Below are 27,568 nucleotides of genomic sequence, written 5' to 3' on the forward strand. Positions count from 1 at the left end.
AAAATAGAGTCTATTTAAATTTTAAGTTAAATATATTTAATCTAACTAATTCAAATAAATAACAAATTAAGTAAAGTATTATTTTTTGTTCCTAATGTTTGGAATAAGTCTCAAAGTTATTCTTAACGTTTGAATTGTCTTATTTAAGTTCTTAACGTTTGTCGTTAGAAATCTGTTAACGGAATTGACGACGGGACAAAATTGAGATGATTTTAAAACGTTAGGGACTTAAATAGGACGAAAACGTTGAGGACAAAAACGATACATGAAATAAATTTTAATTTTATCGTTCACTAATATCAATCTTTTATGATACATAGTTATTCAATTATTTTTTAATCATATTTAAGTAAATTATACTTAATCACATTACTTTGATTATAAATAATTTTTTTTATAATTTTACTCTTAAATATTTTTACTCATCATGAAATGTTTGTAAAATGATTAGAATTGCATTACTTTATTATATATGTATCAATTTTTTTCCTACAAGTTTATGTACTAGTCATTCTACAAGCATTTTATGATGAGTAAATATTTCTAAGAGTAAAAATATAAAAAATAAATTTTTTTAGAATAAAATTAATGTGATTAAATGTAATTTACTTAGACGTGATTAAAAAATAATTGAATAACTATGTAACGTGAAAAATTGATATTATCAAAGGATAAAATTAAAATTTATTTCTATGTATCGTTTTTGTCCCCAACGTGTTTGTCCTGTTTAAGTCCCTAATGTTTCAAAGTCGTCTCATTTTTGTCCCGCTGTCAATTCCGTTAACAAATTCTTAACGGCAGCATAACATTTAGTCAATTTTAAAACGTTAGGGACTTAAATAGGACGATTCAAACGTTAGAAATAATTTTAAAACTTACCCCAAACGTTAGAGACAAAAACGATACTTTACTCATAACAAATTAAACGGGTGATTCATTTATTTTTTTTTTAAATTTAAAAAAATTTCAGTCAATATTTTTTATGATTTGGCCCTGAAAACTTAATTTATTAACTAAAAGGATATTATTTATTTAAAATTTTTATCTAAACGTAATATTTTTTATCAAAATATTATTTTTAAAAACTAGAATAAAAGTGTAAACGAGTTAGCTCGAATAAATCGTCAAATTAGTTTTAAAAAGATTACTCACTTTCTAAATTAGTTTTTGGAATTTTTTTTTAAATAAATTCGTCTTTTAAATATTTTAAATTAGTCATTTTAATTATTTTGTCACTTTCGTTACAAATGACATCAAAATTTATTGATGTGACACATTAAGTGACACGGTAGCACATATCTGATAATTTTAATTGGCGGTTAACATGATAAATTTATCAAATTAAATTAAATCAACCTCAATTTGAGGGATTCTAATACCTCAAGTTATTTCATCACTTAGGTTTTGATTTGATCTAATTTTATGAACTTATTATACTAATATTCAATTAAGACTCTCTTTTGTCGTATCACTTAATGTGTCACATTAATAAATTTTAGAGCTGCCAACAAAGAAAATGATAGAAAGACTAATCGATTAATTTAAAATATTTAAAGGACAATTTTGATTAAAAAAAATTTTCGAAAATTAATTTTAAGAATAAGTTATATTTCAAAGACAAATTTAACCATTTTACTCGAATTAACTCTTATTTAACTCATCAGAATGGCCATAAATAATATGAGCTGAAAATATTACGATCCGTGAATAAAACAAACTTAAAATAATTAACTTTTTAATTCACGAGTTTATGTAAGCTTGACCTAAACAAAGCCGAACTCACCAGTTTGATGGCCTAGTCTAGTCAAGATTATTTAAGAAGCTGCTTTGGATGTGCAATACTGCACCTTATTTGATACCACCAACTAATATAAAGCATCACATGAAAATTGAATTATGCATAAACACATTTTTATGGTAATTTAAATGATTGAGTATCTAACTTTGGGTATTGAAATAAAGTGAATAACACATTTTGTTTGTTAAGTCATAAATGTCTTCATTTCAATTGAAAATAATAAGTTATTAACTTAGTCCAAAAGAATATAAACTTATTATATATAGAAAAATTGAGATATATAATTCATCAACTAAGCAATATAACTAAAGAAATTTATACTTCTAAACTCTTAGCGTTTGGTGGAGAGATAGAGACAGAAAAATTGAGACTGAGAGATAGAGACTAAGAGACAGAAATTGAAATAAATCTCAATATTCTGTTTGGTGTAAAATGGGAGACAAGAATTGAAACAAGAATAAAACTCTAATTTAATTTACACAAAGGATAAAATTGAAATTAATTAATTGAAATGAAAGTATTTTAGGTATAAAATGTTATTAAAGTTTCAGTCTCCATCTCTAAAAATTTCAGTCCCCTGTGTCCTTACTTTCTGGAGGTACTGAAATACTGAAATTTTTAAAACAGAGACAGAAATTTTAGTATCAATCTCTGAATTAACAAACATAATATTGAGTTTCAGTCTCTCAATCTCTGTCTCAGTACCTCAAAACAAACGCTACCTTACATCGAAAGGACCAAAAGAAGTTAAACTTCACATATAGGCCAGGGGTGGCAAACTTGGAAGTTGGAACTAACAATCTCAAAAACATTTTATGTAGGTTAACATTATAGTTATATTTTCATAATAAACTGAACTATATATATATATATATATGTATGTGAATCTTGTTTTACATTTTCACAAAATCACAATGATATCATATCAATATTTATATATACCTATTATTATTATTTTCAGGTACAAAGATATTTTCTTATTTGCTGTTATTTTCTTATTTTTGTCGACATGCTAGCATTGCAATATTAAGGTAGTGGAGAACACAATACGGGACACGGTGTCCATTTATTACTCATTCATTATTAGCGAATGAATGAACCACATTCATGAGTGATGTGTCTTTTTCTTTTGTACAATAATACTACTACTAAAGAAATATTTGATTATTGATGTTATATATGCAGATAATAATAAATATCATTTACATGATTACCAAAACGATATATTTTCTAAGAGGCTGTTGCTTTCTTCAAGATATCAAAACTCCGTCTTCGATCTCGTCCAAGATTTTTCACGTATTCTTCATAAATCAAAAGAGTCCGTACCATTTATATTTTCTCCAGAAATAAATATTCCATATATATAGTAATAGTGTTATCATAACTTCATGAGTGACAACAATTAAATCTTCATGGATACGTTGTACATATTTGAACACAAAATATAAAATTATAACAAAGGTTGGAAAAATCAAAATTTTACATAAAATTATTAGAAGAATAAATTGAACACATAAAATATAAAATTATAACAAAGTATTTGATTTTATAAAAATATTTTTATATAAAAATATTATGAACTGTTAAATTAATTAGTCAAATATATTTAATCAAATGTATCAAATTATCTAACAATTCGTGACATATATATACTATCTTCTTCACGTGTCAATTTATAACAAAATATAAACTACAAAATTATCAGAGTATATATTTTTAAAAAATCAATTAATTAATTTAAGATTATAATATTAAAAGGTTATAAGAGTTAAATTAAAATTTTAGTTAATATGATTTTGAATTAATTTTAGGTAGTAAAATATATTTTTTCGAAAAAAAAAAAAGTTTTGGAAATTGAAGGAAATGATGTTGTAATTTGTCACTTGTATTTGATGGCGGTGGAAAAGCTGGACCAAATCCAGAAGATGATATTTCAGAAAAAATGAAAGAAACAAAAGAACAATTCTGAGAACTGTACTAATTTGCAGGTGACCTTTTAATTTCCACTACTATTCCTATTCACTGTACAAGCCACGCAACATCACTAATCATTCTCAGTCCATACCTATTCCAGGAAAAAAAACAATTAATACTAATTGTACCATTCATTGGTTTTAATTACTAATTAATATTCTTTTCATGTGTTCTACAATATCTATTTCTGATTATTTACAATAGCAAGCAAGCTAACCATATTGCACAAAACATGCCTTAGAAGCCATTTAGCTAAATGTACATCAAGCAGAATACTAATTAATAATAATATAATAATAATAATCAGTAGTGTTCACCATCAAAGAGAGATATATAATAAAATTAAGCTTTTACTTAATAAAAAAATTAGTAGCTAACTTTAATTAAGGGCTTAAAGGGTTGTTGTTGTGATGAAGAGGGTCAGGTCCCGTTGGGACTTTTCTTGTTGAATCTTCTACTACTCTTCCAACACTAGGATCAGCTCCATTCCCAAATCTTCCAACCTAAATAATAATAATAATTAAAAAATTATGGACAAGAAGTGTTCAAAAATTTGAAAGTTTAAAATCATCATGGCATATATATAAATTTTTTACCTCTATGCTTGTTGATATGGTCTTGCCTCCTGCCAAGTTTGTTCCATATACACGACCTGAATATCAAACAATAATTATTTTTTAACCCTGAAAAGAAAAAAAAAGGAGTGAAGAGTGAAGAGTGAGTAGTGTTTGTTGAACTCACTTGAGGTAGAGGGTTGAGCAAAGAGTAACGAAATCACCAAAGTGAGGATCATCGCCATGTTTGTAGACATTGTTTTTTATGAGAAGAGACACGACCTCTTCAAAGTGGTGGTAGTAGTAGCAAACGTTACTACTAGACAGCACAGAACAAATGAAGGTTTTTTTTTTGTTGTGTCTTTTTTGAAAATTCCTCCTTTTTAAACCTCTTTTTTTATTCCCTTTCTTTGGGGCAAAAAATAAGGGGATGCTTTTCAGGGATGTGATGTTGATACTGTGTAAGGAACGGGGGCAAAATGGGTTCTGTAGAAATTAGTGTTTTCCACAGTGATTGGAGATGAATTTACGGTTTTAGGTCTCTTGATGTTCCAAAACTACAAATTGAAAGAGATATTTTTTTAGGGGTAAAATTGGAAAACTTTGGGCCACGTGTCATTTTTAGTTGCTACGCGGCTGAACACTATTCCTAGGTAATACGGGACGTTTGATAGTCAGGTACGTGTCGGAAGGACATCCTCGAAGGATTGTTGGCGGCATGAAATGAACGGACACGTGGCTCTTTTCTATTGGTAGGAAGGCTAGAAAGGCTTGGTTTGTTTTAGTGAGGGCCCACCTCCAATCATTTTGGGTGGGCCCAGTTTCATCACGCCATTGCCGTGCTGCTACTCCTTTTTCTTCTATTCTGTGTCTCTCACTCTCTCTTTGAAGTTTGAAGTTGAACCCTTCAAATGGCCAACGCCTTCTTCTTTTTTTAATTATCATATGAATTTAATTTTGATACATTTTACCCATATATTTAATTTTTTAACTATTTTTATATTAGTTATATGAATGATCATAAAAAATAATAATTATAATTATATGATTATATAAAATATTTTATATTATTAATATATTAATATGTTTCTCTTTTTTGATAAATTTCTTCAACCCAATGCTCTAGCTTCCAACTAGCAAAGGATACTTGTCACATGCGATAAATTGCATGATGCTATTTTATTTTAACTGAATTAGTTTTTCTTCTGAATTTTATACTTAAAAATAACAGTTAACTAACAGTAGTAATGATTAAAACTAACAAATGATTTTCTTAGTTTTAAAATAATACGTTTATTGGAAAATAAAAATAAAAAACTTAAAAATTAAAAAAGTTAATATTAATTTCAAATTTTAATTAACATGTATCTTAAAAAGATTCTGCTAAGGAACTAACTTATGGTATAGTCAATCATAATTGATTAGTTAAAAATAAAAATGCTATTCGTAAACTAAAATCAGTTATTAATGTATCTCTATATAAATATATGTGTAGTTTAATTTATTTTTAATATATATTTGTATTTTAATATGTATTTTATACTAATATTTGACTTTAATAATTAATTTTAATGTACATGTAGTCAAGTTGAAAAATATACTAATTACATAAAAAAATAAAACAACTTTCCACTACTCCTATTTTCCGGAATTTCAAAATTAAAAACAAAGCTGAGTTGGCTTATACTATAATTGGTCCCTAGAATTTCTCATCTTAAAAACATATATTAAAATTTAAAGTATATAATAATAATAATAATAATAATTATTATTATTATTATTAATATTAACGTGTATTTTTACATTATATATTAGATAAACTCTTAGTTTAATCCATAACATTATTTTAGTTGGCGAAATAACACTACTTACAAGTTACAATATGAGGTTTAATTCATTGCTAACAATAAACTATTTTTCAAAGTAGAATAGGACTGGCATATATTGAAGGGTGAAGCATTATTGAGATTCTTACAAACTTAATAGTACAATGTGATCCCGATTGGAATCACTCTATAATGTATCAACTCTCAATTAAACAGTGGTACATAATGTAAATTACTTATACAAACAAGTTCCTAAGTTAGAAATCCCCAAATTGTTTATTGTAGAATCTCATGACTAAGGTAGCTCTAAATACGAGCACCAACTGTTTGCACAAATTACCAAGTGAAAGTTGTTTGGTGTGGACAACTGTGACAGTACTAATATTTCACCTTGACCTTATGATCTCTTCTTTCATGGCAAGAGATAGAGCACCAAGATTTCCCTCATTCTCCAACTGCACACCAGGCATGGCAACAGCCCTGCTACCAACAAAACCATCTTCTCCAATTTTGATATCTCCAAACTTCACCATTCCTCCTTCTTCACCTTCATATATGTGTCCAAACAGCAATGCTTCTTTTCCCACACAGCCACCTCTTTCAATCTTCACCATTTCAGGATTCAACAATGCTCCATTGCTATCCACATAAACTTCGTGATCCGTTTCAACATCTGCACCCATCAGCTTCATATACAACACAAGAAAATATGAGCCATTTGTCATGTCCATGAAAAAGTCTCCAACAAGTGTTCTTACGGCTTGCCAAGTGCTGTCCATGGTGATCCTTGTGCTCCATATGGGAACTTTTTCTCCAGATTTGTTCTTTCCTACAAGAACCCTTTTGGCTATAACACATGCCAATGCAGCTAGAGTGCCAGAGAGAACCCAAACCATAGGGAAAAACCAATGCAACGAGAGATTCGTGGCATTCTTTTGGTGAACAATAAGGTCTAAAGGTGCAAAAACTGATAAACCAACCACAAAATAAGGCAAAAACGTTTGCATCAAGGGTTGAATGAAGAGTACTGAGAAACTTTGATACCATGTTCTGGTCAAGGTAACTTTATCTGAGACCTTTTTATGCAATGTTGTCGCCAAATTGTTAGCATTTTCCTTACATTCAGTGCCCATCTCTTCTATATTTTTATCAGAATTATTCATTGTGTTTCTGATAACTGGTTGGGATTGTGATCCAATATAAACACCACCCTCTTGGAGTATAGAGTTCATTGGAGCAACTGAAAGTGCACCTAGAATGACATTCTTTTGGACAATAGAACCTGGGAGGATTAGGCTTTGACTGCCAACAACTGAATTATGCCGAACTTCAACTTTTCCAGAAGTATATCCATTGGAAGAGTAAAAACCAGTAATTATCTTGCTGAAATCTCCTAGATGGACACCATCACCGATTGTCATTAATTCTGGCTTTGAAATGGGATTGATTGCTCTAATCGAACAATGCTTGCCAATTTTCGCACCCAAGAGTCGTAGATAAATACAGAAGGCTCCTGTTCCTGAGAGAAGCTTCGCGAATCTAAGGTGGCATGAGATGGTGACTTGTTGCTTAAGCCAAGTTCTGTATTGGTTTTGCTTTATACCGGACATGATGAGGAGATTGGAGAAAGCGCTGCTGAGAGCTATGAGCACAAGACCATGAAGTAAGTAGGCGCCGGCAAATGAAATGGCAAAGGTTATTGGATTTGATGGTACATCAGAAAACATGGTAGCATATGCAATAATGGTGAAGGGGATCCAGTGGAATGCACCACATATGCAAACAAATGAAAAGTGTAGGAATGATGGAGATTTCTTGGAGAACCATATGTACATGAAGTAGGTAATAGCTGCAGCTAGTGAACTGAGAAAGCTAACAAGATAGATCCCAATAAAGTGGTAAAAGCTAGGAACTTCTGCATTCTGAAATTCAATATGAAAATTGTTATAGATATTAGTGTGTGACAATTGATCATCATTTTGTATTCCCAAGAAAATAAGAGAAAACATTATAGAAAATGCATACTTGAAGAGTACTATAAGGTATTTTTGTAAGCAGGGTCTTATTTAGAACATACCTTATCAACATTATTAAGCTTAGCAGACTTGAGCACAGGCTGGCCTCCTTCAACCTTTTGTAAGGCCTGTACCTCAGCACCTTCTTCAATAACACTTCCTTTTTGAATAACTGCATAAGGTCCAATTGAGGAACTTTTGCCAATCTTGATAGCACGGAGACTTAGAATTCTGCTTTTTACCTCATGACTTTGAACCAAAACACCTTCTGCAATGACAGCTTCATCTCCAATTGAAACAAGACTCGGATCGGTAATGTCAACTGTATCAAGCAACACTGAGGATCCAATCCTTGCACCAAGCATCTCAAACCAGTATTTCAAAAACACAGTTCCTCTGAGGTGAACTGCTAGAACTTTAGAAGAAATCTCTTGGACCTTATATAATGCCCACCATTTGACAAAGTCCATTGAATACAAGGAGATTTCGGAGGAAAGAGCATAGTTTGGCCTCAAGAAAGAATTTCCAAACAATGAAATGCAAATGCAAGTAACAGCAATGCAAAGAATCCAAGCAATAGGTGCTAAAGCAAGGGAAACCAAATAATTTGACCAGGGAATTCCATCTACTGATATACTGAAACTTGGGATGAAGCTTAGGAAAGCATTGATGGATATATAAGCTGGTGAGGCTAGCATGATGGAAATATAAACAAGTGCTATAACTTGAAGTAAATGGATACCAAATCGCTTAGATGTAGATACCTCTTCAACCAGTTCAGTGGAAAAAGTTTCAGCTTCTGGAACATTGGTTGGATTGCTTGAAGGCTGAGGCTGAATCTTGGATAGCAGATCCTCAGAAAAGTTTGCCAATTCTAGAATGTTTGTGGCAGTGAAAACATCAATGGCTGCAACTGGTGTTCCAAGGAAATCCGAGAGCTTTTGAGTTGCTTTAACCACACCAATTGAATCAATTCCATAGGATGTTAGGTTATCTGTAACTGAGATGTTGTTGATTGGAATTCCAGTTTGCTCAGAAACAAGGCCCTTCAAGAATTCTACAATGTCATTCTTACTGATTCTTTTGCTGGCTGCAAGTGTTCTTCTTACTAGCCGGGGCCTCGGAGTATTCCCTTCGCCACATGTTCCGGTAGTATATGATCTTAGCAAAGTTTTCTTCAATAGAGTCTGTGGACCTTGTGGAACCAAGTTCAGAGATTCATCTGTAAACTGCTTGATACATTCAAATCTCTTGATTTTTCCAGATGTTGTTTTGCTGATTGTTCTAGGCTTGACCAGCTTAACAGAAGCAACACCAACTCCATGTTCTTCAACCACACGAGTCCTAATCTTCTCAATAACATCTTTGCCAACTGGTTTGCCATCTCTGACCTCTGCAATCACCACCAAGCCAACCTGATCAGAGCCATCTGGCATGGAAATCCCCTTTGCAGATAAGATTTCCTCTGGGACACCAATGACAGCACAACAACCAGGCCGAAGCAATTCTGATGAAGTCTCAACTGTCTTCTCAACATCTGCAGAGTAGATGTTCCTTCCAGCAACGATGATGAGATCTTTGATTCTTCCAGTGATGAACAGTTTTCCATCTATGATTCTTCCCAAGTCTCCTGTTTTTGTGTAGTAACGGCCAGGATGATTGCGAAGTTTGTTCTTGAAAGTATTCTGACTCAATTCTTCCCTTCCCCAGTATCCTATTCCAGCACTTGGGCTACTAAACCAAATCTCTCCCTCCTTTCCATCGTCTTGAAGCTCTTCACATGTCTCCGGATCAACTATTCTTATGTCAATATCTTCATTCTCTTGCTGAGTATATCCACAACAAACTTTTCCTTGCCAATCAACAATGATAGGCTTTCGTTCCCCGAATGCGCAACTAACAAAGACACAGTTTTCTGCCAAGCCGTCAGACTCCAACCTTCTAATCACCAACTCAAATGCAAAGTTTGGGCCAGCACTGTGAGTTGCTTGATATTTGCTCATAGTTTCAAGCCATAAGAGTGGTTTCTTGATAAATGTCATTGGCGAAAACAGAATCGCCGATCCACCACTGACAAGAGATGTAAAAAGTCCCCCAATCAGTCCCATGTCATGATACTGAGGGAGCCAACTCACTAGGACTGTTCTTGATGTGCTCCTGTATCTACTTCTCATTAACTTCACATTGTGAATAAGGCCACCATGAGTGATCATAACTCCTTTAGCATCACCGGTCGAACCAGACGTGAATTGCAAGAAACAAATATCACCAGGCTGAGCTTCTTCACATTGATCATCTAGACCATTCAAGGCCAAATTTTTTGAATTCTTGACCCAAGTATCAGTGTGCAGCCATGGAAGATTCGGCCAGCGAGCTGAGGACTTCCCACTTTTCCCAGTTAATGAGATAAAATTTTTCAATGTACCTGCCCGGACAGCCGAGTGATAAGCAACTGTTGACAAAATTGCCACAATGCTGCATGACTTGGCAATGTTTTCAATTTTTGTTAGTGCTTGTCCACTTCTTTGCATTGGATCCGGAGGAAGAACTGGAACTGGTATGACTCTAGCTCTTAGGCATCCAAAGAAGGCGTCGATGAAGTCCAGACCAGGCACATAAACAAGAAGAACCTTGTCCCCAGGCTTGATAACCGGCTTTTGGCTTGTTAAGAGCTTATGAGCAATGCAAGATGCATTAAGATGTTGTTCTGCATAAGTCCTCTGGCCTACCGGTGCGCCTTCTTCATTGATCCAAGTGTAAAGTGTTCTGTCTTGAGTGATAGGATGAGTTCCCCATTGCCTTAAATAGCCATCCAAAGTAGGCAAATTAGGAAAATGCACTCCTGGCAATTCACCTAACTCTTTAGGATCCATTTCTTGGCACTCAGTTCTCAATGGAAACAAACTCTGCATAAAACAATCTTCTTGTAAGTGCAGCTCTATTTGGAAAAGAAATAAAAATAAAAATTTGATTGGTCATAATGTACATAAATGGTAATTTACCTTAGTATAAGGAAACATTGGCAAATCACTGTTATTTGCAAAGTTCTTGCATATTAAAGCCATGGCATAAGATGAATTTCTCTCTGTAAGCTCAAATGCCATAAGGCCACCTACATAGTAAGTATTCCTTGAACCTTGAAGTTCTGATTCCAACTTTTCATAGAATCCATCTTTCATAGCTGCATTCAAAACTCCATGATTTAGAATTCTTGTTAGGCTAAGGAAAAGTGAATTAAGAAATCAAATAAACAAAATACCTTGGCTACTAACATGAGGAAAATACTTAAAGCGACGTTGAAGAACGACTTTCTGAACTTCTCCCCCCATGGATTCTACTGTCTTGATTGCAAGCTTTGTGACAGCAGGTCCTTTAATATCAGTAGAGTTGCCGTAGGACCAAAGCAAGAATATGTTAGTGTCTGCATAAAATTTTTGAATTGCAACCGGATGTCCAATTGTGCTAGGATCTTCCATGTATTCATTGAAATAATAAAATCCAACAGGAAAATGATCAAGTCCATTAATCTTCAAAACAGTAGTGTAGTAGTCATTTGTTTCTACTTTGCTGAACAATTCTTTTTCAAGATCACTTGTATCCATTACTTCAGGTTCACAATCTGCCACAAGATTTGTTTAATTAGTTATCATATCAGATAAAGAAACAAACAATGTTACTCATGGAATGTGAGAACTCTACAAACCTGTGCAAGTTGAAGGCAATGATCTATAAGTTCTTCCATATTTCAATGGAAATGAACCAGAGATTATGATCTTATCAAATACCAAAGTTTCAACTCCATTTAAGTTTTTGACATTAACTGTGACACCATCAGAGTTCCTTCTAAGTGTCAATACTTCAGTGTTGCAGCAAAGTTTCAAAGGAAGTGATTGAGCAATCTTCTGCCAAAGACTTGTATATCCGTCCCGAAACCTTCGGATTTTTCCAGCCATGGAGGTTCTAGTGAACTCATGAAGGTATGCATAAGGCATATCTTGAACAAAGCCATATCCTGAGGCAGTGTAGCCATAAGCCACAGATTTAGGAACAGATTTGAGTCCATGACATTCAAGATATTCTGGAGCCAACTCTGGAGCAATGTCACTCACTCCATGCACCCCAATTCTACCAGAATTCTTCACCTTTTCCTGGTTTCACAAGGAGAAGTAAAAGCATTACTTTTTAATTTTCAAGTTAAAGTACTACATATTATTTTTAAGTAAATCCATTCTTAGATCCTCAAATATATTCTGTATTCCTTGAAAGATAAAATGTATAGACTTTAGTCTTCAATAATATTCATTTAGCACTAAAATCTTTGAAAGATACTTTAATCTTTTGAAGATTGACATCTATATATCTTAATCTTCAAAGTGATAAATGAAAATATTTTAGAAGCAAAAGCATAGTTTTACTCAATAGTTTTTAACTAACAGTAGAGATTAGAGACAACAAACTAACCTGAATTTCCAATGTAAGTGACATAACAGATACATAATCATCAGCAACTTTAATATCTTGATATTCTCCATTGGAAGGGTTGATAATAGCAAGCTTGTGAGAGTCTAATTCTTCTAGTGCTGAGCCTGTCTCTTTTGCCAAGTGAAAAATGATTGGAGCACTGCTTGCAGCAAGAACTTGCCCACCTAGATCATATACTTTTCCTGTGTACATATTTAAATATAGTCAAAATTGTCACTTAGGCAATGTTTACTTAGTAAGTGTCTATGAATAGAAAAATAGACAAATATTGTCTCAGAACAGACTGTGTGATGCTTCTCCAAGACTGTGACATTCTTGTAACCAAGCCTGGCAAGTGCATAAGCTGCTGATAAGCCACTTGGACCACCACCAACTATTCCAATTCTTATGCTTTCTGGGAAGGAAGGGTGCAACTTGGAAAATTGGTCCTCTATTGCTACTTTAGGATCCATGTTTCTTGAACCAACTTAGTTCAAAACTGCCTTCAAACAATTGCAAAAAGATGCAATATCAAAAACTAAAAATGCTTATTTAGTCCTTTATGAGTATTTAACACATATCAAAATCATTTAAAAGAAGATCAACTCAAACTAATTCACATTATCACAAGTATATACTAGCTAGCTACATTATGGTTAGAAATTATTAGAAGATTGACACCACAGACAAAATTAAATCAGAGTCTTAATAAAGTTGACATACCTTAGTGGTAATAAGAACTAAGAAATGCAATATTCTACTATCAATCTTCTAGAAGACTTGTTGATCAGCTTGGAGAACACTTTAACTGTATTAATTACAATGTCATTGTCAGAACAAACTCTTTGATCTTGAACAACATGTGCATGCATGAAAAGCTTAAATGAAAAGATGTATATATATATGGACCTACCTTGAGTGATTTGCATGCAATGCAACGTAACACATTTAAGTTTTCTAAATGTCTAATGAGGGAATTAAGTGTAAAAGTGTCAGAGAGAGTAGAAGATACTGAACTCGTTACACTGCATTGCTCTTTAATATATGAAACAAAACAAGGGTCCAAATAAGTTTGACACAATCTTTTTTAGAGTTTTGACAAATTTGATATGTTATATACGTTTTTATCTCAATTTTAATAACGATGATTCCAAGAATACAATCACCGTTTGTCTCCACATAAAGGAACATACGAATATTCCTCCATAGATTCCCCATTAACACATTTAAGAATCCGTCTTCATCATGTGAATTGAAGAAATACCAATGATTTAGTATTATAATTTTCATGTATATCCATCCATGTAATTTCAATAGTAACGTTTAAACATCCTTGTAAAAGGAAAAAGATAAAAACAACCGTCGAAGTATCATATATATTTTATAGTATATAGTATTGTATTTATATACGTAACATTATTTTTTGCATGCAGACCATAATCTTGAGGGTTTCACAAAGGGACACACGCACAATTACACTCAAATGCAGCTTAATTAGAATGAGTTAAAAGATTATTATTAGGTTATTAGCTTGCAATGAAAGAGCAAAAGTAGTAATTTAATCGCAAGAGTGGGATTATGCTTTTTCTTGATACGAATCACCGCGAATAATTGCTGCCTTTTCGAGGTGCATAATAGTTAACAAGCGGAACTTCCAACAAGTCTATGTCTTTGATAACTTGATTTGAACGTGGAGTTGATAACTGAGAGTGGTTAGATGATAATTTAGTCACACTTATCAAATTATTTAACAACTCTTAGGTTGCGTTTGTTTTTGAGAACAGGACAGAACAAGACACGGAAAACAGGACAAAACACTAATGGATAGAGACACAAAATTTTGTATTATTGTATTCTATTTGGTGATAAACTAGAACAAATTATGAAAATCCAATTTATTCTCATTTTTTTCATTCAAAAAGTTTGAGATGAAAAATATCATTATGAAAAATTAACAAGAATAATGAAAGAAAAAATAAAAAATAAGTTGTATCCTTTGTTAGTGTCTCAGTATCCTTTCTGTGAGGATGGACACAAAATACATTAATTCAGTATCTCTGGACACATTGTTTATGTCCATGTCTCTTCTGCCAAACACGATCCTATATCTCTGTGTCCCTGTCTAAATATCTTATCTCTATAAACAAACGCAGTTATCAACTTCACATAAAGTAAATTAATTTCACCTAAATTTCCACCCTTTAATTTTTTTTGTTATTCATTTAACTTGTTTCATTTTTATGTGATCTTATTATATACATACAATGGTGTAGGTGAAAACAATGAATGCAAAAATTCTAATATCTAGCGAAAAATAGTAGGAGGTTAATATTTTTATTAATATTAGTTACTATTTTATTTTTATATTATTAAAATTTAATATTTAATATTTAATATTTACAATTAGTTAAATATTAATAAAAATAATAAATTTCATAGATAATTTAGCATTTGGAATTTATATTTGAATTCTCTTCTATTAAAAAATACGGTGTGTGAACAAAAGTGTAAAATTTGTATAAAAAACACTAAGTATTTTATTAAAAAATACAATATAATAAAATTATAAAATTGAATATCCACTTCAGTCTAATCAAATATCTAATAGGATATGAAGTGGTAATTGGAAAAAATATTTTATTTTAAATAAATTCCTTCTAAAGAGAAGATAACCACTTTGATCAAACTAAATTCTTGATATAAAAATATAAAATGGTAATTTGTGTTACTCTACATCTAAGAAATGAAATTTCAATTACATTTACAATACCTATAAATACTAAATTAAATTATGTAAACAATCAATAAAAATACAATGATACCACACAGTACAAGACTAATACTCAGTCCAATGAGTAATAACTCAAATAGTATAATCTTCCCATATTCAATTAAGAGATTACGAGTTCGAGTCTCCTATCTTTGATTAAAAAAAAAACTAATACTCTCTAACTAAAACAGTGATTAATGACTCCGTGTACAAAATAAATATGCAGACACTGTATACATACCAAAAATTTTATAATTTTTTTTCTAACACTCATTATATTATTTAATAACTTTCATCATATTAAATTAGGCTAGTCAAACTACTTATTATTTATACTAATTCTTAGGTAGTTAAATTTTATTACAAATATGACAACTTGTGGTATATTATTAATTTGCATAGTTCATAGGTTGTAATATAAGTTAATTTAAAATCTTTGACAAGTAACTTTTTTTTTTCTTTTACCTTTGAATATTATTAAATTTTGTAACTTATACACCTTGTAATAATATTTTTCTTTATCAACTTGTATCATTATTTCCAATTTGTAAATAGACAAATTGATTTTGATTTCTTCACATCTTGAAAATTGAAAACTCTTTTGTAAGAAATTTGTAAGTATTTTTGTAACTATTCATTAAGCTTGAAGGCATGTCTTAATTATGGTGGATTAATACATGTGTCGAACTTGTCTAAAATTTTTATTATAAAAGGAAAGAAAAAAAAGAGATAATGTTAATTAACTGAATATTTATTTTAAAAAAAAGTTAATTTTTAAATTTTTTTTCCTACCTTATCTATTTATCTATTTATAAAAACTGATACCAACTCTCTTCACAATGAGTTTAAACTATTTTTTTTATTAATGATGCCACATCAACAATTCTAATGACTTGGCAATAGATGAAAATCAACCAATCACTATTTAATAAAATGTTTTAAAAAATTATAACAAAAAACTCTTATCTATTATTATTCAATTGAAACATCAAGTACTAACTAAATGCAATAAACATACATTAAAAGTATCATAATAATAATAATTATAAAAAATTTCAGTTACAAATATTCAAATTCTACAACTTATACATATTAAAACTCTTACTACTCTTCATTTCTTAATTTCTCATACTAATTGTCAAAAATTCCTTAAATTTAATATAACATTTTTATATGTTTGTCATTCTCATTCATTTATTTTCTTAATTATTTACAAACAAAAAGACCGCAAGAAAAGACAAAGTGTAATGTCATAATAATAATAATAATTATAAAAAATTTTAGTTACAAATATTCAAATTCTACAACTTATACATATTAAGACTCTTACTACTCTTCATTTCTTAATCTCTCATACTAATTGTCAAAAATCCGTTAAATTTAATATAACATTTTTATATGTTTTTCATTCTCATTCATTTATTTTCTTAATTATTTACAAACAAAAAATCACAAAAAAAGATAAAGTGTAACCATTAATGCAAATCGAAAAATGAAAAAAAAATGCAGTTTTGTATAACTCTAATATAAATAACCTATATTTTTTTTAAATAAATAAATTCAAAACCTATTTATAATATGTTCTCTAAAATATTTTTAATATAACATTTGTTAAAATATACTATATAGTATAAATAATATACTTCTCTGTGGATTGCGCGGGTCTCACTCTAGCTAGCATTAAATAAAAAAATCAGAAGAGTGCAAAGAAGTCATTTGTGAAACTGATAATCTTGATGCGTTTCTTTTTGTTTCGCGAGGCACAACCAGCATGATTAGGAATGACTCTGATCTGCTTGACAAAATCAAAGAGATGCTCCAGCGCAATTGGACAGCTACTTTAGTTCTCATCCAGCGTACAGCCGGCTGATTTAATGGCTAAGTCTGCTGCTTTAAACAAGCAGATGTATCTAGAGTGGTTACTACTCTCTAATAATTTAGACATTATTATTAGAGAGGAGTGCTACTCTTTCTCTTAAATCTTTTTTCTTTGTGTTATGTTCAGTCACCAAAAAAAATAAAAAAATCAGAAGCAGAAAGAAGAGGGCCCTGGTCCAGATTCTTAATTGATGTGTAAGTATAATACCCACAACTTACTTGGCCCTGGGATCACTCACTCATATACATGACGCTATCATATTTTCATCTTTCAAACTCACTAACACTCATAAAACAAAGGAGAGAATTTCAAAACATACTCATTTTCATTATGGAACACATACAATACATAAGGCATATGTGCCTTTATATAGGCAAAGTTTTATGCTAAAAGTTTATGATTCTACTAGCTTCTTAATACATATACTTATCCAACTTTGCTTCTTACTTTGACTATTCAAATAAGTAATCTTCTTGTAATTTCTAGCACATCTTGAAAATTCTTTATTAAGCTTAGTCATCAATCTTGAAGCTTCCAATGCACTTCATGATTCTTCTAGTATGGAGGTGATGAGTGCAACTTCCATTCAATTCCAATTCAATTTGATTTTCAACTTCTTCAATGTTGTAGAATGTTGTAGTTATACTACTCTCTTGAATGTTCTTAAAAAATCTTCAAGCTTCCAACATTAGCTTCTAGCAATATCTAGCCAATTGATGATTATTGTATTCAACTCAAACTTTGCTTCTTCAATTCTTTAACCATGTTTCATGAAGATTCTAGTCCATGCAAGTTGATTTAAAATTTTAATCAACATGATGGCTGTCATTAAAGATGTTGAAATCATAGTCCAGTTTCTACTTGAGGAAGTTTTGGGACCTCTTGACAAATTAGGAACAAAAACATCTAAGCAATGCTTGATGAAATGGGTAAATATATCAGCAATTTGTTCTTCAGTTGGATAATACTCGATCACTAGTTTTTGTTTATATCCTTTTGCAACTAATCTTGCTTTGAAACGATCAACTTCACCACTAGGTTTGTACTTAGTCTTGTAAACCCACTTTACTCCAATCGGCTTCTTATCTGCTGGTAAATCTGTCAGCTCCCATGTGTAATTCTTTTCAATGGCATGAATCTCCTCATCCATTGCTTTCTTCCAATTGTTATCTCTAGAGGCTTCTTCAAAGTTTAACGGCTCACAATCTGAAAATAGAGCAAAATTTATGATTTCTTCATCGGACTGATCGTTGTCATTGCCAACCTCATAATCTGCTACTCTAGCAGGTAGTATCTTTTCTCTTTGAGGTCTTCTAGATGATTCTGGTTGCTCGGTTGCATCAAGTTGTCTTTCTTCTTCATCATCACATGTATTTGAAATTATAATCGGATGTTTTTCTGTCTTTGTGTTCCAGTCCCATATGTCTTTCTCGTCAAACGTCACGTCTCTGCTGATGATCACTTTCTTTGATACTGGATTGTACAACTTGTATGCTTTTGAGTCTGTGCTATAGCCAATAAAGATACACTTCTCGCCTTTGTCATCTAACTTCTTCCTTAATTGATCTGGTACGTGGGCATAAGCAATACACCCAAAGACTCTGAAATGATGAATGGAAGGCCGCTTTCCACTCCAAGCTTCTTCTGGTGTTTTATCACGAACACTCTTTGTTGGACATCTGTTTAAAATATGAACTGCTGTTGCAACTGCTTCTGCCCAAAACTCTTTAGGCATTTGTTTTGACTTGAGCATGCATCTGACCATATCCATGATGGTTCTATTCTTTCTTTCAGCCACTCCATTTTGTTGAGGAGTGTATCTAGTTGTTAGTTGGTGTTGAATTCCGTGTTGCTTAAAGTATTCTGAACACGCAAGATATTCTGTTCCTCTGTCTGTTCTGAGAATTTTGATTTTACCGCCACTTTGTTTTTCGACAAACGTCTTGAATGTCTTAAAGACATCACATGCTTCTAACTTCTGCTTAAGAAAGTATACCCATGTATATCTACTAAAATCATCAATGAAAGTGATAAAGTACCTGCTACCACCGTTGCTTGGAATTTCTACAGAACAGAGATCTGAATGCACAATTTCAAGTAATCTTTTAGCTCTCCATGACTTTCTTATAGGGAATGGATCTCTGTGCTTCTTTCCCAGTTGACAAATCTCACAAATACAACTGAGAATATGAATCCGTGGTAGACCAGAAACAAGTCCTTTTCTTGACAGGTAGTTTAGGCCAGAAAAATGAAAGTGCCCAAACCACATATGCCACAACCAGTTATCATCAAGTATCACAGAACTCATGCAAGAGGGATTAACATGTTGAATTTTTAACGGAAACATTCTGTTTGAAGTCATCTTTGCTTTATCAATGAACCTTCCATTGTTGTCAAATACAGTGCAATATCCACGATAAGTTATCATCTTATATCCCTTCTCAGATAATTGCCCCATACTCAGTAAATTGTAGTCAAGTTCAGGAGCATAGAAAACATCAGAAATATAACTCAGAGAACCATCTTTCAATCTAATTGGTATGTGCCATTTTCCTTCAATAGGGATCTTTGTACTATTACCAAACTCCAATAATAGTTTAACTGAGTCATCTATTGAAGAAAATAACTCCTTTCTACCAGACATATGATTACTGCAAGCATTATCCAAGTACCATATATTTTCATCTTCAGCACATGAATTACTTGTAAAAAATAAAGTTTGAGTACCCGGATTGTCATCAGTATTTTGATGCTGATTTTCTGCAACGTGTGCTTGATTGTTATTCACCATTTTGAATCTGCAATCTGCTGCTCTGTGTCCATACTTTCCACAATGAAAGCAACTGAAATTGGTTCTTTCTTGATAAAAATGACCTCGACCTCTTCCTCGGTTGACAGACCTGAAATTCATTCCACCTCTTTCTTGATTAGGTTGTGTAAAATTATTGTAATTTCCTTGGTTGTAATTGCCACGACCTCTACCTCTGAAACTTCCTCTGCCTCTACTTTGAAAATTAAAACCACGACCTCGTCCTTCTTGTGTACGGCTTGATTCTGCAACGTTGTTGAAATTCACTCGGCTTTTCAGGGCTTCTTCGATTGATTTTCCGATTTCTCCAGTATTCTACTGATGTGGCTTTCTATGGTTCCTTGCAACTCTGCAATCGTCATGGTATCCATATCGTGGGACTCTAGTATCGTAGTCACCACATGGTCATACTTCATCGGCATGGTGCGAAGAATTTTCTCCACCACTTTGCTATCGGGCATATCTTCTCCATAGACTCTCATCTTATTGACAAGGTTTGTAACACGAGTAAAATATTGTTCAACAGTTTCTGAACTAGACATCTCGTACCTTTCATATTCTCTTCTCAAAGACTGTAGCTTTGCTTTCTGAGCTTTATCTACGCCTTTGTATAATAGCTTCAACGTGTTCCATGCTTCTTTTGCACTTTTGGCATTTGCTATTTTGCCAAACACCGTATAATCTACTCCTTGATGAATTTGAGATAGCGCCAATTGATCTCTCTTTTGTTGGGTAGCATCTGCTCCTTCTTGCAAACCCGGTTCAATGAAATTCCATAGGTTCTGGGCCTTCATATGGGTAGACATCAATGTCTCCCAATAACTATAATCAAGTTTCCCATCTAACTTGGGACCGGACCACACAATGTTAAAAGTGTTTGCCATATCGACTCTATGAATAAACAATTATGTGAGAACTCTCTCACACCTCACAAAATCTCAAACACCAGACGCTGGATTAACCAGCTCTGATACCAAATGTAAGTATAATACCCACAACTTACTTGGCCCTAGGATCACTCACTCATATAAATGACGCTATCATATTTTCATCTTTCAAACTCACTAACACTCATAAAACAAAGGAGAGAATTTCAAAACATACTCATTTTCATTATGGAACACATACAATACATAAGGCATATGTGCCTTTATATAGGCAAAGTTTTATGCTAAAAGTTTATGATTCTACTAGCTTCTTGATACATATACTTATCCAACTTTGCTTCTTACTTTGACTATTCAAATAAGTAATCTTTTTGTAATTTCTAGCACATCTTGAAAATTCTTTATTAAGCTTAGTCATCAATCTTGAAACTTCCAATGCACTTCATGATTCTTCTAGTATGGAGGTGATGAGTGCAACTTCCATTCAATTCCAATTCAATTTGATTTTCAACTTCTTCAATGTTGTAGAATGTTGTAGTTATACTACTCTCTTGAATGTTCTTAAAAAATCTTCAAGCTTCCAACATTAGCTTCTAACAATATCTAGCCAATTGATGATTATTGTATTCAATTCAAACTTTGCTTCTTCAATTCTTTAACCATGTTTCATGAAGATTCTAGTCCATGCAAGTTGATTTAAAATTTTAATCAACATGATGGCTGTCATTAAAGATGTTGAAATCATAGTCCAGTTTCTACTTGAGGAAGTTTTGGGACCTCTTGACAAATTAGGAACAAAAACATCTAAGCAATGCTTGATGAAATGGCAATTGAAGAATGTAAAATCACAATAGAGACTTAATTTTGAAGGAAATAAATTGCTGAATTTCCTTTTAGATATCTAAGTAACAAACTCTATGAACTTTATACATATTTTTTGAGAAATGAAGATGTATAGCAAAATCTCATGAGGGGGATAAAATAACTTAAGTATATGTAGGAATTAGAGTAGTATGGGGAGTACATTTTATCTGTTATATATAGTATGCATTTTAATATCGGAATTAAGTGTTTTGATGTATTTTGATTATGTTTATACTCAAATTTTCTCACTGTATTTGGATTGACATTTAAAACAAATATCGAAAACAATGAGTGGGAAGACAGAAAAAAAAGTTTGGAAAAAGGGAATTATTCTTTCAGAAACCTTGTGATATATCATATATGCAATGATTTTGAGACAGTTAACTATGTTTCCAGTCTAATTCAGTACCGGAAAACAATAAAAAATAAAAAATAAAAAACAAAAAACTTCTTAAGCTAGTAAAATCAGTATAGTGATTCTTTACCTGAATTGACAGTTGAATAATAATTTTAACTTTGAAAATTTGTATGAACACTTGTATTTTATTCATTTATTGCATCATATACTATTGAACCACCGAATCAATTTGCACATTCAAATAAGACAAAGGTGTCTCTTTTTCTTTTTTTTTCTTTCTTTGTAATAATCATAACAAAATTGGCATTTTATAGCACCTACTACTAGACTAGAGCTTGTTAGCAAAATGCCAAAATCAATCAATTAGTTTAGTACTGTGATCATGAAACCATGTTGTACTATGATACTATATATTAATATCAATACCCATAAAAATAACTAGAGTGCATTTAAATCACTGCCTCTTTTTTTTTTTATGAAAATAACACTGCTGCAAATAACTCTTACTTATTGCATTGATACTGTTTGCTATAGCAAAAGAAGTAGGACTTATTGTGTATGTATCTTATTTCAATAATGCTAAGTCTACACTAAAAAAATATTTTATAAAAAATTATTATACTATTATAAATAAGTTTAATTATTTTAATAATTAATTATTTAATTAAAAAATATAAGTTAATATATAATAATATATACAAATATATAACAACTGATTTTTAACATATATGTAACAGTTTTTATGTGTTTGTTATATATCAAAAGGACATGCCATTATTATCATATGAAATTCCAAAGAAACAACTGCAACACCATGAAATAATATTCCCACTTTATGTGGACAAAATTTACAGAATGATAATGTCATTTAACAATGTCTAAGGTAATTTGAATGCAGTGTCAATAGCACTAATCCATCTTGCTTACAACATGCTATCTGATCTTGCTGGCAATCTCCTAAAGAAGTTGATTGGAACTGATGGAAGCTTATGGCGAAACCTTGGATGTCTCAGAACATAGAATCCACTGAGAAGGCACACAACCTGAAAAGGAGTAACATAAAGAACTACAGCAGCAACAAGACAGAATGTCACAAACAATGTTGTAGCCCTTGGATCTCTCCAACTTAACAAACTTTGAAACCTTTCTCCTTGTGTGGCCAAGTCTCCTACCACAGTTTGCACTCTCCCTCCAATGCTCCTTAACCGATCATACCTCATTTTAACAATATCTGATGATCTTGAAGTTGGAAATGAATCAAACTCTTCATCAAGTTCATCAGGGTGAGCAGCATCAGCATGTGAGAGCCTTGTGTCCATATGGGGAGGGTGTCGTGGCCGCCATCGAAAGTTCCAAATCCCAATCAAGAAAAGATACAAGAAGATTGTAGGGAGGATTAGTTCAGGATAAAGAACCAAGATTATGAAAAGGATATGGATTAGTATTGTTGTGATGGGGTTTTTCCAATTGCATATCTGATCAAACCATCTCCCAAATGCTATTAAACCACCAAGAACTTTCATTATTCTGAAGAAATTAGCCTTGCTTCTCCTCATGCTCCACATATGTGAATCCACATCAAGCATGTATTCCACAACCTCTTTCCTTAGAGCCGGCTCAGCCCGGCTCAGCCTCATCGACACAATCTGCGTTGCCTGGTGCCGCAGATTGTCCAGCTGGATCACAGATAGAGGGTGGATGTAATGCATCTTTGGCAACAAAGGCTGGGAATAAAGATACATCATGTTTATGAAAGATGAGCTTGTGAACCTAACAGCCAATTGAACTTCACCAGTTTTCTTCACACCAGAATTATGCAGCACTAGAAGAGGGTAAGAGTGAGTATAAACTCTATCAGATTCAAGAGTTGATAGCCTAATCCTCACCTTCCCTATCCTAGAATCTTTTGATCCACCGGATTTGTCGCCACCGCCATGTAAATGACCATTATCAAAGACACCTACAGTGATAACAGTAGATAGATCAAAAACCTCCCAAGTGTATTGCTCATTCCACTTTGGTGCAAAGCTATCTGCAATTGTCCGAGTTCGGATCCATTTCTGGCCATATTTTGCCACACAATAAGCATCAGTAGTTCCTCTACCATCTCTTGTCTTCATTGGCATTAGCCCTTGTGCACTTATGATCCCAACTTCAAGAATTCCAATACTAGGCTTCCAAAGCTGTTTGGCAGTTGGTCTAAGATCACTACTATAATGAGTTGATTCATCCAACACATGGTACCCTCCATCCAAACACACCCTTAAATGAATCCGGCTAGCAAATTTCGTCTCCTTTTTCTCCCCTTCAGCACCAATATGCTTCTCAAGATTGAACCATCTTGTGTTCACAGGCTTGTGATCTAGCCTCCTTTGCACTTGGTGCAGAGGAATCAAACACCTTCCTAAGGTTTCATCTTTGTTTGGTCCAACTCTGTCTTCCACTGTCAAAACCAAAGGCTCCTCAAATGGCTCAGCAGCAACAAACATCAAATCCTCATTCCACATTGGATTGATTGTCTTAATTTGAGACACCCTAGTCCTTAGTATTTGATGTCCTAGATTAGCCTTCACATAAACTTCAGGGTACCTGGTTTTATCACTAGGTACCAAGTCCTGAGCCTCAATCACATTCACTCTAACATACCAAAGCTTTGGTGAGAGATAAACCTTTGATCTTATGTTTGCAACAGATTCAGTTCCAACCATTGCTGCATCAGAATGCCATGAATCAGGAAAAGCCTCATCCGCTTGAGTCCCCATCCAAACCGCTAGCATCAACTCTCCTTTCGCCTTTTCGCCCTTTCTAGTCTCCAATCTGTACCACTGTGGAGCCAGAGGACTATCCGGCGGAACGCGTTTGGGGATCTCATTCAGATCAAACCAAACCCTCCCAACAAAATCATCAACAACAACATCCTTGTCTTTGACAACAACCTCCAAGACTGAGGCTTGAATCCTGTCCTTGGAGAATGCAAAGCACTGGTTCCATTCAGGATTGGACTTCTTTTCAAAATGCTTGGTAATTCCCTTGTAGTTTCCAAGCTTCACTTCAACATAGGGATCAACACCACCAGTTACATCCTTTGAAGGCAAATCCTTGGCTTTCACAACTCTAACATACAAATATTGCATCTGTTCAACAAGATCATAGGTGCATGATAGCTTGTCACCTGTTACTGCCCCTGCTCCTATCTTCGGATATGTCTCCTTCAGGGCGAAATCAACGGCCTGCCCCGGCTTCTGCATTTTCTTCTTCCCTTTATCACAATACTATCTACAGTTAACAAATAACAAGCATGATCAATTTGGGGATTTCAGAAGTAACTACCATAAGAAACATGAAATTGATTATGAATTTATAATCCTATGATCTTTCTTAAGGTGATTAAGCACAAAGAGAAAGAAATAACCACATGCAAGTAGAACTGTAACAATGCACAATCAATCACCTTCAGAGTTGGAAGAGCCAGAAAATTCAAACCTTGAAATGTATATACACACTGAATCTTATTATCTCAAAATAAAACTTCATTCAAATCATGCATGTGGCATTACAGAATGAAGAAGCAAAGCAAGACTAGAATTTTTTATGTCCTTTTGTGTTAAATTTTTTCACATGGATGGGTGAATCATAAATGCTTGTTTCCAAAATGGACCCAATTTCTCAGCAACCAGAAAAGGCAGTAAAAATCAAACCAACAAGACAAGGTGAAAAAAAAATTCAAAAAAAAAAAAATAATGGTTCTTAATTTAAAGTTTTAGGCAATGTTACAAAAATGGTTAACCTTGAAAGTTGCAGGATCACAGATCTAAGCTAACACATTACAAAAATACAAGAAACAAAAGAACTAAAAGAAAATCAGCAACACAAGTAAGCACACCAATTTAAGTTGAAAACTACAAGAAAAGAAAATGAGGGGAAGAAAGAAAAAAAAAATATAAATATAAATAAAAAGAAACATGGCATTCAGCAGCTTTAACTACCACTATTAATGTCAAGTCACAAAATCATGGCTTCTTGTTTGTACAACAACTCAAACCAAACCAAATATACTTTGAAAATAATATAATAAAATAAAAATGCAAGACCAAACCTTGAACCGAAACGAAGGAGTATCGCTCGCGTGTGTTAGTTAAGAAGTTCACACTCACACGTTACACCACTCTGTTAAGTAACCTTCACAAGCTGCTTCTTCTTCTTCTTCTTCTTCAGTGAGGTGTAAACCAAGTAATAATATAGAACAATGTCAAGAAAAAAGTGATTAATTATGAGGTTATGGTGCTTAGTCACATTAACATAAGTATGGTACGGTTTTGGACGTTAGGGAAAAACAGAGTATGAATACATGAATATGATTATGAATTATGATTTATGAACGACATGTTAATAATAAAATACTGTGAAAACTGAATCTATCTCAGCACCTTAAAAAATGGACCTGGATCATCTCATGCCAAATTATTATATGCTTCTTAATTGATTAAGCATTTAAAATTGTTTTCTCTTTATTTATCGTATTTGAGTAGTATTAATTTAATTTTTATTTTAATAATTATATTTTTTATGCCAAATAGAAAAAAGTCTCCCAACTAAATGTACATATAATAATTAGAACAAAGTATTATTCTTATCTTAAATTTTCATAATATTAATAAATTTATTTTATAAATAAATAAAATTAATTTTGTACTCACAGAAAAATAATTATGATAATAATAATTTATTGATTTATTATGAATACCAAATTAATTTTATTTAATTAAGATAAACTTATTATGGTTCCAAATTTTCACATATATAATAGTAATTCACTATAACATTAATAAATGATAAAGGTTTCAAATAAAGTACTATCTAACTATTTGAGTATCACTTTACTAGAATCATTTACATCTATACGTTTGGTGTTTCCTCGCACCAATTGATAGGGTTATAAGTGAGTCAAGTCAGTTCATGAGCTAGTTCGGGTTTGACTCGTTAATAGCTCGATAAGCTAAGCTCGTGAGTTGGTGAGTTAAGTTTGAGCTTGAAATTGAGCTCATAAATTAAATGAGTTGAGCTTGAATTTGGATAAGTTCAGCTCATTAGCTCGTGAGCTGACTCGATTATATATATATATCCTATATGCATTTAATTTATATTTTTAATATTATATATATACATATGAAATAGTACTATATAATTATATATGTTAATGGTTTATCTTAATTATTTAAAATTTCATATTTATTTTTTACATATAATTTTGATGTAGGACATAAATAAAAAATTTATAATTTATTGATAGATAACAATATATAAAATTAATTTTTTTAAATATTTTTTAAAATATATAATTTATACTTTTTTGATATAGAATTATAGATTACA

General features: G+C 32.2%; 4 protein-coding genes across 6 annotated transcripts; all 4 read right to left on the reverse strand.

Annotated features, from left to right (window-relative positions):
• Window positions 1-4,022: 4,022 nt before the first annotated feature.
• On the reverse strand, window positions 4,023-4,737 carry LOC127745604 (uncharacterized). The gene is made up of 3 exons (XM_052258541.1): window positions 4,514-4,737; window positions 4,369-4,424; window positions 4,023-4,275 (listed from the first exon to the last, which is right to left on the reverse strand). Exons 1-3 carry the CDS (start codon window positions 4,581-4,583, stop codon window positions 4,156-4,158), a joined length of 246 nt encoding a protein of 81 aa, XP_052114501.1. The 5' UTR covers window positions 4,584-4,737; the 3' UTR covers window positions 4,023-4,155.
• A 1,544-nt stretch (window positions 4,738-6,281) lies between these two features.
• On the reverse strand, window positions 6,282-13,101 carry LOC107477067 (uncharacterized). The gene is made up of 7 exons (XM_021139608.2): window positions 12,972-13,101; window positions 12,629-12,831; window positions 11,871-12,315; window positions 11,427-11,786; window positions 11,170-11,348; window positions 8,230-11,073; window positions 6,282-8,074 (listed from the first exon to the last, which is right to left on the reverse strand). The coding sequence occupies exons 1-7, from the start codon at window positions 13,099-13,101 to the stop codon at window positions 6,539-6,541; spliced, it is 5,697 nt and encodes a 1,898-aa protein (XP_020995267.2). The 3' UTR covers window positions 6,282-6,538.
• Window positions 13,102-20,361: 7,260 nt separating this feature from the next.
• Window positions 20,362-20,970, reverse strand: LOC107477066 (uncharacterized). The gene has a single exon (XM_016097032.1). The coding sequence runs from the start codon at window positions 20,968-20,970 to the stop codon at window positions 20,362-20,364; it is 609 nt and encodes a 202-aa protein (XP_015952518.1).
• A 2,015-nt stretch (window positions 20,971-22,985) lies between these two features.
• Window positions 22,986-26,517, reverse strand: LOC107476783 (FT-interacting protein 3). 3 transcript variants are annotated; one of them, XM_016096680.3, is made up of 2 exons: window positions 26,292-26,517; window positions 22,986-25,471 (listed from the first exon to the last, which is right to left on the reverse strand). In XM_016096680.3, the coding sequence occupies exon 2, from the start codon at window positions 25,441-25,443 to the stop codon at window positions 23,119-23,121; it is 2,325 nt and encodes a 774-aa protein (XP_015952166.1). In that variant the 5' UTR covers window positions 25,444-25,471; window positions 26,292-26,517; the 3' UTR covers window positions 22,986-23,118. The 3 variants fall into 3 exon arrangements, with proteins under 3 accessions (XP_015952166.1, XP_052114567.1, XP_015952167.1); XM_052258607.1 differs by lacking the exon at window positions 26,292-26,517 and adding an exon at window positions 25,983-26,053; XM_016096681.3 differs by lacking the exon at window positions 26,292-26,517 and adding an exon at window positions 25,647-25,945.
• Window positions 26,518-27,568: the final 1,051 nt, after the last annotated feature.

Source organism: Arachis duranensis, chromosome 3 (assembly GCF_000817695.3).
Source record: "Arachis duranensis cultivar V14167 chromosome 3, aradu.V14167.gnm2.J7QH, whole genome shotgun sequence".
NCBI classification, from domain to species: Eukaryota; Viridiplantae; Streptophyta; class Magnoliopsida; order Fabales; family Fabaceae; genus Arachis; species Arachis duranensis.